This window comes from Spinacia oleracea, chromosome 1 (assembly GCF_020520425.1).
Source record: "Spinacia oleracea cultivar Varoflay chromosome 1, BTI_SOV_V1, whole genome shotgun sequence".
Lineage (NCBI taxonomy): Eukaryota > Viridiplantae > Streptophyta > Magnoliopsida > Caryophyllales > Amaranthaceae > Spinacia > Spinacia oleracea.
In genome coordinates this window covers 18,006,912-18,017,780 of record NC_079487.1, presented here as the reverse complement: position 1 = coordinate 18,017,780, position 10,869 = coordinate 18,006,912, and the positions used below count along the sequence as shown (strand labels likewise).

Genomic DNA, 10,869 nt, shown 5'->3' with positions numbered 1-10,869 from the left:
TCACTCTGCCAGTTCGAATTGGAGATAGGAAGAATGGGTGAAAGATGGAGGTGGACTTCTTAATTGTTAAAGACCTGACTGCATACAATGTCATCTTGGGACGACCCACCTTAAACAAGATCAAGGTTGTAGTCGTCACCCATCTGATGCTTCTAAAGTTCGTGTGCGATGATGGAGTTATAGGCACCATACATGGAGATCAACAACAGGCTAGGGATTGTTACCTGACGAACCTCAACCCGTCAGCATGGAAGCAAGATTCTGCTGAAGTCAGGGGAAAACGAAAGCATGAAGATGAACCCCAGGTCACCCAAGAAATTGGACCCGTCCAAATAGAAGCGGTCAAAATTGAAGAAAGTGGCTGAGAGTAGAACATCATTAGGGTAACCATTGTACTCAGAGCCTACAAAACGGCCTAGCTATTGTACTCAGAGCCCACAAAACGGCCTGTAAATGCCCGCCTAAGACGCGGTGAATGTAGCAAGAAATTTAGTAAATTAACACTTATCTGATGAATACAAGTCTCAGTTGAAAGAAACTCACCAGAAAACAATTCCTAAAGTGGCGTCCCTATCCGCTAAATAAACAATACCCAGTGCTAATAAACACGGGGGGTTTGGATGTACCCCGTGCTAATAAACACAAAGGGTTTAGACATCCAACATGACGCCTTTTCTTTGAAAAGCGCTCAAAAAAGGAAAGACTCAAACAAGAGCAAAACAATCAGACATAAGACCTCCTCCTTGGATGGCGTCTAAAAAAGCTAATCGGCCTGAGAAGTGGCCTAGATTAGCGCCTCAAATTAGGCTCGCAAAACATTCAGACATAAGACCTCCTCCTTGGATGGCGTCTAAAAAGACTAATCGTTTGACGGCCTGAGAAGTGGCCTAGATTAGCGCCTCAAATTAGGCTGGTCACCTAAAACACCGAGGTTTCTGTCCAACAATTGGACCCAAAGAAAGAATTCCTAAGAAATCAGTAACGAACTGATAGAATTAAAATAAAATACAGTGCACAACGGCACAAACTGTTTATACATAGCGCCCAAAGCGCAAACAAACCAAATCAAATAAATGCCAGAAGGCACCAAAGTTATTACAAACGCCCACGGCGTCATCTAAACCAACTGCAAGAAAAACTCCTCAAGGATGAGGGGCAATAGAACTCCCGTCCTGGACGTCTTGGCCTTCAGGGGAGTTCACCTCGTCTTCTTCTATGTCCTCCTTCCCGTCACTAATGAACTCGGGAGGATCTAAGCCTAAGCGCCTAGCCGTCGAGACGGCTATCTGGTGGGAGATACGGCGTTTGAACCAGGAAAAATCCTTCCCGTCCATAGACTGATCCCACGCCTTTTGGGCACTCTCCAAGATGGACTCCTCGCCCAACTTAAAAGAGCTTGCAGCCTCCTTGCGCACGGCCTCGATCTTCCCCTGCATGGCCTTGAGCTGACCTTCCAGAACGTTCACCTTGGAAGAGAAATCAGTCACCCGTTCTGAGACGGAAGAGTACTCCTTTCTCAGCACGGCAAGTTGCCCTCATGTTCCAGCAACTTCTCTTCATATTTCTCAGCGTCCTCCTCAACCTTCTTCAGCTCTTCCGTCTTCAGAGCGATCTTCTTGTCCGCATCCAAGTTGATCAACCTGGCCGTCTTCTCAGCATATTGCTCATGATTCTCGATTTGGTCCTTGTGCTTGAGCATCTCATTGTGCATATCAAAGCGATAGTTCCTACTCTCGGCACAGCGAATGAAAAGCTGCCAAAGACAACATAGAATTAAAAATAGCGTACACATATAATCATAACCACAGAAATCCAGGGGTAAGTGTCTCACATCAAGGACGAGAGACTGAATGGACCCAAAGAATCCCAAGTCAATCCCGGGGAGTGACCTCACGTATTCCTCAGGGATGGCCGCATACACATCTGCAAGGATCTTATCCTTTGCCTCTGAGCTAAAACCGGCAGAAGGAGGGATGCTCGTCACCTCGGCCCGACGCATCCGCTTGAACATCTCAACTGAACCAAACACCAAGAATAACAAACATCGTGCAAAATCCCAACCTGATATGACAGATTTAAAGTACAAAGACGCTAACCAATTGGCGAGGCTGCAGGAGGAGTAGAGGCATTATCAGTAGAAGGAGCCTCAGTTTCCTTGCCTTTACCCTTGTCCTCTCTGGACAAGGTGGTGGCGTCAGCCGCCTCAGTCTGTTCGACTGCTACTTCGTCAGCAGCTGCTCCGGCAGTACTATCCATTTCGGTGTCCACCTGGGAAGGAACCTCCTTTTGCTCAGGAGGAAGAATGGGCGTCTGGATAGGAGGAACCTCCCCCTCAGCCAGGGGAGCGGACGGTTTTGGTACCGACGGCTTGGTGACAGCGTCGGCCGGACCCATCTTCTTAAAGAAGGGCCGTTTTGGTTTAGGAGCCTCCGTCGAAGATGCCGGACGCTTCTTCGTAGCCGTCAAGGTGGGTTCCTAAAGATAAAGGAAATCAGCGACCAAATCATGATTAGAAATGAACAGAGGCAAAAAAAAAATATTACCTTGGCGACGTCGCCAGAGGCACCCTCGCTGGACTTCTTGGAGGAGTCCTTCTTCTTGGCCTCCACAGCCTTGAGAATGTCCTCGGTATATACCTCGGACAGCCAAGCGGGTACTTCCACTACACCCTTGTCTTCGGAGGATAAGCGATCCATGGCAGAACCTACAAAGCCAAGGGTTAGTACAAAAATAAAAATAAAAATTTGAAGAAAAAATGTTTGAAAATCTATTGGGGAACTACCTCTACTCAAATAGGAGCAAAGACCAACGGCCGAAAGAAAGACTATATTGGTGAACTGGCCGACATGGGGAAGCCAAGCATTAGGCACCCAGGCATGGCTCTTTGACGACAGCCGATACATCTCAGCCTAGAACAAGGGCTTCACTAGTCCCCACTCTCTGGACGAGAGGCGAGGGTAGGCGTCAGCTCTAGACAAATAGCGGGGCCGACGGTTCCACCGAGAAAGACGTCTGGAAAGAGAGAGGTCTTCCATTCGAACAACAGATCACTTCTTCCTCCACCAAACCCAACTAGAGGTCTTACCCACCACCGTCTTATATCCCCGACGGCTGTAAAGGGTGAACCACCCCTGGGGAGAACGAGAAGAAGGGGCAATGACTACGAGACGAAGGAAAGCAGGAAAGGAAGGGGTGACGCCGCTCAAAGCACACTTGGCGATAAAACCAAAAACATTTGCCCAAGAGTTGGGCGTCAATTGAGCAAGGCTAATGTCATACCCCTCTAAAACGTCCATCACAAAGGGGTGCAATGGAAATCTAAGGCCCAACCTAAAGGCAGCAGTATAAACGGCTACCTCTCCTTGGGAGAGTTGGTCCACGGAGTCATGAGGTCGAGGGCTCCTAAGACTAAAACCTGGGGGCAAGAGCAGAAAACGCTCAAAGTCACGTCCCTGCTCCCTCAGGTACCGCAGCCATTTCATGCTGGGAAAGATATCCGACGGAAACAGGTTGACGTCCTCCTTCCCCTGAACCATAGGAGGAAGATTATTTGCAAACTCCTCGTCTGAGGAGCTAAAGGAGTCATCTTCAAAATCCTCGCGTGGAACGCGGGGACGGGAAGCCACATTCTTCCTTCTTCTAGGAGAATGTGCCGTTCTAATGGCCCCGTCTCCAGTATTATGGGAGGAACGGACTCCACTTCTACTTCCTTGGGACGGGTTCGAAAAAGGAACCCTAACGTCCCCCTCTCGCGGTGCAGCCCATGCACGCATGTTGGTTGTCTGTCTAATTCGAGTCATGTCGTCCTGCATAAGGGACAGGACGTCTGACTTTAGAAAAAGAATGAAAGGGATAGGTGTCATAACCCCCAAGACGCCTCCACAGAACACTATAAACAATAAACAAGAGGGGTCCCACAAGCATACAAAAAACAAGGTTTTGATAGAAAACTTACCAGAAAATGATCAAACTGATGAGAAGTCTTGGCAAATCCTCTAAACCCTCAAGAACACTGGACAGCAAATCCAAGAACACTCAAGCGCAAGCACAAGCAGATCTTTGGCAGGAAGAAATTTACTTTCTCTCTCTAAAGAATAATCGCTCTGAAGTAACAAAAGAAAAATGAAAGAGGAATTGAAGCTTTTAAAGGAAAATCTAAGCTCTGAAAAGCCCTCACACGTGGCGCTCCCTCTAATCAAGCAGCCTACCCCACAGTGACAAGGGGCACCCTCCTTGAGGGGCAAATGATGTGGCCTAAAAGAATGCCACCTGACCGTACTATCAAAGCCCAGAAAAAAGAGCCCAAAAGCTTGCCTACGGGCATTTCTCAAACTTCACAGGGCCCAGGCCCAAGCGATTAAGAAGTCCACATTGGTCCTAAACAAGCCTCCAAAACCAATGCAGGACACGTGTCCCAATCTTGTGTAAACACTCAATCATGCAGGACCAGTTCCCGAGAAACCCTAGCACTATAAATAGTGTAGATCCCTAGGTGTAGACACCTACTTTTGTCCCCATTCCCGAAAGGGAAGGTTCGATGATGAGAACGTAAATCTCCACTTGACAATGCATCTCCTATAAAATAACGAATCTCAATTCCCCTTTTCATTTCACCCGAAACTTGCTATTTATAGAAACCTGCTATTTATGAAAACCTGCTAAAAAATAGTAACTGCCGTAATGGGTAGTTGTTAAAAGTGGAAAGTCATAAAAGATAGAAACCTGTCAGAATTAGGTGTTGCACTACAACATAAATCCTAAATGAGATAGAAATTGCGAGAGAATCCTATTCCTAATATGATTCGAAAGTAAGAGTCACGTATTAATTAAAATCCTAACGAGCCTAGAGTTCGTAACGGGCCCAGACGCATCCCGCAACAAGGTTAATACGCACTAAAGGACTCAAAATCTCAAATACTCCGGATTCCAGGAATCCGAATCTGACTAAGGAAAACAGCCAGGGCCCTATTTTCAACCCCTGGCTCTGGGCGCCGAAATCTTCGGCGCCCAGGCCTGGGCGCTGAAAATACCTGGTACGTTTTTTTTCCTAATTCCTCGTGGTTTAGAGTTCTGCAATTCTATCTTTCCACGAACTCTTTCCTATAAATAGACCCTTAAGTTCGACGTGAAAAGGACACACACAACACACAATTATATTCTGAGTATTGACTCTAAACCCCTAAGCCTAAGCCTCACGCTGCAAAACTGATCACGCGTTCTGTCGCAATCGATCCATAAATCGAACAGAACGTATCCCGTCCCATAATTTGAGATTCGTTAAATAAAAGCAAAAATAGCAAAGTCAAAGTGGTTAGTTTTCTGAGAACCGTGACGCACCTCTCAAGGGTGCGTCGTAATGTGTCCCTTTTCCATGGTTTAATTGCTTTCCTCACCCTTTTATGAACTGTTAAACTAACTAAATCTGATTGTTCGATCACGCTTAATAAATAAGATATTTTTGGGAAATTGGATTATCATGCTAGGTCCCTTAAAACAATCTAAATCAGATAATCGCGCTCGATCTAGTACTATGTGTTGCATATTGTTAAAATCAACTCAGATTAGTTTAATAGTTAACGCATGTCCCTTCAATTATTTATGCTGAGCTAGTAAGGATATCCTGCCTCTGGAGTTATCGAAGAGCGAGTACTCCTCTCGGTAGTTACAGTCCCCCGAACCCTCAATCTCTACCCTGCGGGTGTACGTTGAGCGATCCCCGCCACCAGGGATCACAAGGGAACCTACGGCCGTCGTGGTCAAACATAATTGCACTCCCTTTATGTCACGATAACCGGGTTTTGTCAGTTTTTCTCATTGTCGTTAAAAACTGAATGACGACTCCTATAATACTAGTCAATTGGGTGTAAACTCACAGGAAATCCAATTACACTTGATTTGACAAAAAAGAAGCGTCACACCCACGAGGGACGGGGTCACGCATTAGCCTCGTGCTTTTTCGACCCCCTCACACTAGGTAGAAGGGCAATCAATTCTTGCCCACCAACAAAAACCTATCTTTGTTCTGCCTTCTCTCTACAAATTACTTATCTCTCTAGCTTATACTTACTTAAGCATCGGAGGGAATATTCCTACGGGAATATTCTTGTTTTGCAGGTTGCCAGAAGTTCGTGCCAGGTCATACTTGATACCTCCGAGGAACGCGTGCCACGTCAGCACCGTAAAAGATCCCACAACAGTAATAGTGCCGGAATCGGATATATTGTCGGAATCAAAAATATTATCGGAAATGTAAATATTGTTCGAATCAGAAATAAATTCCGGAATCAGAAACGACTAATTAGTTAGTTAGGAGCCTAAAAAGTTTAAAATAGACACAAAATGTCAATAAAACCTATAGATGCAAGGCCTAGCGCCCAGCAGGCTTGCGCAGGCCAAGCAGCGCCCAACGACGGGTCGTGTGGTATGACTTGGGCGCCAAGCCACAAGCAGCAGTGTGGACCTCAAGCCACGCGTGCTACAACGCTGGCCTAGTCCATGTGCTTGGGTTGTGCACCAAGAAAGATTAGGCATCAAGTCTAGTTACGTGGCAATTAAGTAGCTTGGGCCTCAAGCCTTTGTTTTCCTAATCCTACAATTTTTAGAATTCTAGCATAATTAGAGTTTAGTTATTTCTAGAATACTAAAGAGTTTGTGTTTAACTAAAAGCCTGAAATCTTTAGTTATTCGATTTCTAGTAGGATTACAATTCCCTATTTCCACCATATAAATATGTGGTTCATGATCATAATTTATGACACATAATACAACATTGAATACATTTAATTAAGCACATAATTCATAATCTTTGCCTATCACATTTGTGAGTTTCCCAAGTGCATAAAACCTTAGAGAATATTCTAGTTGGTTGAATCTAAGGCGGATCCGAACGTACTGTGGACTTTCTATGGAGGGGCGACACTTGGAGTCATTTACTTGTTCTTGTTTGGTTTGTGAGCAACTAGGGAAGGCGCGCATCACATAGTATGTATACTAAATTATGCTAATTGACTATGTGGAAATAAATTTGGATTCCTGGCTTTATGGTTTTTCTGCATGAATATATTTTTCATAACCTTACAATGTCACAATTTTGTGACATAGATTAAGTTTAAATTGGTATTTGGGTAGCTCCCAAATGCTAGTCCATTTTGGACACTAGTAGGTAAGAAACTTGTTATATACTTTATCCAAACTTAAAAGTAAATTGATAGTCTAGATCGAGTTAGAAAGTTGTGTCCAAGGTTTATTTATAATTGAATTATTATTCATGTTTAAGTGATTTAAGTAAGTGGCTTTTTCATGTGACAAATGTTATTTAATTTTGGAGTGAAGCATGATTAGTTTCTAGTTACTCCTATTAATATATATGTATTCAACTTTGTTGATTACGTGTTTTGTTTGTTCTTTGGCCGTGGACTATTCCTTAACGACCCTATGACAACCCATCTTTGCATTTGTGATGTTGGTGAGAAATCACACATGGATATTAAAGAGAAGGTTAATTGTAGCTGAAGTCACGAGTCAACATTAGGATTGGGATGTTGAGAGTTTTTTTTTTATCTTGCATAAATTTTAAAACTTTTTAATTGCAGTTGGATTTAAAATAGTGTTTGAATTATTTTAATCGTGCTTTATGAATGTTGGATTTTGTTTAGGATAAGTTTTTGGTTCCAATTTGTAAGTATGTTTTGAATGAATAAAGTTGAATTTTGAAAGTGAGTTAGTAAGTTCCGTTGTGTTATTCTGGTACTAGCCTTAGTCGCTACCACAGTGGCATTAATGTTCTAGTATTTCTCAAGTATTTATCAAAGAATATTTTTTAAAAGGAGAAAATTATTAGGGTGTTACAACTACGGAAGTAGAGTACATGGTATTGACAGAAGAATTCAAAGTGGGAATCTGGTTGAAAGGATTTGTCAGTGATTTGGGTCTACATCATGATTAGGCTACAGTGTACTGTGGAAGTCTTAATGCAATCTGTTTAGCTAAGGATCAAGTCCATAATGACGGGACTAACTACATTGATGTACGGTATAATTTTCTAAGAAGTGACAAAAAGAATTAAGGTGAACGAAGTGGGTATTGCTGACGACCTAACTGATATGTCACCAAGCCGATCCCACATAGCAAGTTCCAACATCATCTGGACTTGCTAAATATTAGGAGTTATGAATTTCCCTTTTGAGGGCAAGATCTAGGCATGTGAGTTTTCTGATACATCTGACATTATTATTGTACATCTGGTACATTTGTTTTTTGAGAGTGGATTCAAGTCAAGATGGATATTTGTTAGAATACCCCTTGAATCGATCAAGTCCCCTTACTACAACGCCCCAACATAGGGATCTCGCTCACTAATAACAGATATACAAGATGCACGCACCATAATAATGTCAGATGTACTAGAAAACTCCTCTGCCTCATATTTCCCCCCGAACTTAAGGGTATATGTTATTATGGACTAGAGTTATTTGTTTTGGGCCTATTTTCTGGGGTTTTTCGCATCTGTCTAGAGAGTACTATATAAATTCTTTATGTCATAACCTATTTGTATTATGTAACGTACTAGTCTTATATGCACACGATGCGTGCGAAAGTTTTAAAAAAAACTTACAATTATTTGGTTACAACTAACATATCCCAACGAAAAATCAAAATCTCAGTACTGAAGTAAAGTAATTAAACATATAGTAAAATAGTGCGTATCACTTTCTTCTTTTGCTCGCAATATACTTGCTTAACCACATGCACTCCTCCGCCCAATCGATATGCAACACATGACTAACAGTATAAGAATGTTCAGGATTAAAATCTCCAATTGGTGGAGGTCTCACCCATGAAAAAGCTTTGTTTCTGACGCATGAAAATACTTTTTCCATGACCCGATTACGACCATTAGGTTGCATGAATGTTAAAGAATATGTTTTAATGTTAAATACAATATGAGCTAATTAATTCAAAATTTATGTAGTCGCAATATTAGATTGAAACCTGTTGAATTAGTGATTTTATTTCACTAGCTAAGAAGCCTAAAAGGTGTTGTGCAAGCTTGTTACTCTCAGATTACCACCTTTATCAAACATGGTAAGTCGAAGCAATAACCTATAAAACGAATTTTTTTTAAAAATAGATTTTTTTTATATTATAATGTGAGTCAAAGTATAAAAAATATTTAGATATTTACCTTGGAATAGTTACAACATTGATGATATTGCAAGATTTCCACTTTTAAAGTCCTTGAAAAATGATAACCGTTTGAGGCAACGATTGCATGCTTCAAATATGACGTTTGTTTGATAAATATTTTATTTTGATACTTTTGGTTTTCTTTTCTGCTAAAACAAAAGTTTTAATTTAAAATAGATTAAATATTTTATTTTGATAATTTTTGTTTTTATTTTCCTCTAAAAAGAAACTTTTAATTTAAAATAGATTAAATATTTTCTTTTGATGCTTTTTGTTCTTCTATTCCTCTAAAAAGAAAGTTTTAGTTTAAAATTTACTAAATATTTCCTTCTAATGCTTTTTAATACTAAGTATATGTGTATTTTAATTGAAAAGAAAAATTCATCCATCCCTAATATTGTATATGTTGTTTTTTTTTATTCGAAAGAGAAGAGGAGCTTCAAACAAAAGGGAAAATACAGAAAGCCAAAAACTAGAGCTAAACTAACTTAGGGAGGTGCTAGGCGTGGCAAAGCCATACCTCTAGCATCCTCTTCTAAGATTACACAAAAAGATGATGGAATAGAATCTAAGTACACAAGACCACTAGTGAGAGCAACTCCTTGGTTGGCTAACCAATCCGCCGCTCGGTTTTCTTCCCGGTAAACATGAATAAGCTTTACCTCCCATTCCGTTTCACGTAGCACCTTTTGACAGCTTCTTAGGCCATGAATGCATTCACCCCCTTCGTTCACATCTTTATTTAAAGGTAGAATGCCAGCAAGGCTGTCAAGTTGAACCTCAAGCTTTGTAATTTGTAATTCTTTTGCCAGTTTTAGCCTGTATATGTAAGAGCTTTTACTTCTTCTTTGAAGGCATTACAATGGCCAAAGTTGACATAGAAGGCAGACAAAAATATGCCCTGATGATCACGAATGATTCCACCTCCCCCCGCTGGCCCTGGGCAACCTTTAGCCGCCCCATCACAGTTGAGCGCGTACCACCCATCCTCTGGGCCATGCCAGGTTATGTATTTTTGGACCTTTGCAATCCTGTTGTTTCGTGGCAGCTCCTCGTAATCATTCATGCTTCTTCTAGCTTCTTCAACCCTCACTTGGAGGAAGGCACCTATATCAAGGGGGATTTCGGCATTTCTATTGAATACGAAACAATTTCTCCACCGCCATATCCACCCTAAAGCTGTGCCAAAATAGATCGACTAGAGTTCTGCATTCTGTGCATTTCCAGCACAAATATTTTCAGCAATCCATTGTTTCAGGGTGGAGGTGAAAAATTCAGTTTTATGGCTCGGTCCACCCAGCTTGCGCCACACCATTCGAGCTGCAGGACAGTCTCTTAGGATGTGGAGTACCGATTCCTCCTCTGCATCGCATACATAACATTTGGGATTGTTTGTCATCCTTCTCCTATACCTGATCAAATTGCCCAGTAGACGGTCATGGTATACTAGCCACAAGAATGCCCTAACTCTTTGTTGGACCGGGGCGTCCCAGATTGCGTCCCAACAATTGTCATCAATGAACTCACTCTCGTTTCTCATTAAACGTATGGTTGATTTAATCGTGAACTTACCTTTCGAATTTCCTTGCCAGTATATGAGGTCTTGAACATATGCATATTCTTTAAGCTCATGGGCCTATATTTTCTTGAGAACATCTTGCTCCAAAAAAGGGGAAAACACAT

The 10,869-nt window shown here is 41.9% G+C and overlaps 1 protein-coding gene across 1 annotated transcript; it reads right to left on the bottom strand.

Annotated features, from left to right (window-relative positions):
* Positions 1-949: 949 nt before the first annotated feature.
* LOC130466285 (uncharacterized) lies at positions 950-10,725 on the bottom strand. The gene is made up of 5 exons (XM_056835123.1): positions 2,783-10,725; positions 2,544-2,704; positions 2,097-2,475; positions 1,832-2,016; positions 950-1,753 (listed from the first exon to the last, which is right to left on the bottom strand). The coding sequence occupies exons 1-5, from the start codon at positions 2,901-2,903 to the stop codon at positions 1,517-1,519; spliced, it is 1,083 nt and encodes a 360-aa protein (XP_056691101.1). The 5' UTR covers positions 2,904-10,725; the 3' UTR covers positions 950-1,516.
* Positions 10,726-10,869: the final 144 nt, after the last annotated feature.

Excerpts from the sequence above, each read along its gene's own strand:
- LOC130466285 (XM_056835123.1), bottom strand. The coding sequence starts at position 2,903 with ATGTATCGGCTGTCGTCAAAGAGCCATGCCTGGGTGCCTAATGCTTGG. Across the intron at positions 2,476-2,543 it reads CCTCTGGCGACGTCGCCAAG|GAACCCACCTTGACGGCTAC; the intron begins GTAATATTTTTT and ends CTTTATCTTTAG. Across the intron at positions 1,754-1,831 it reads TTCAGTCTCTCGTCCTTGAT|CTTTTCATTCGCTGTGCCGA; the intron begins GTGAGACACTTA and ends TGTCTTTGGCAG.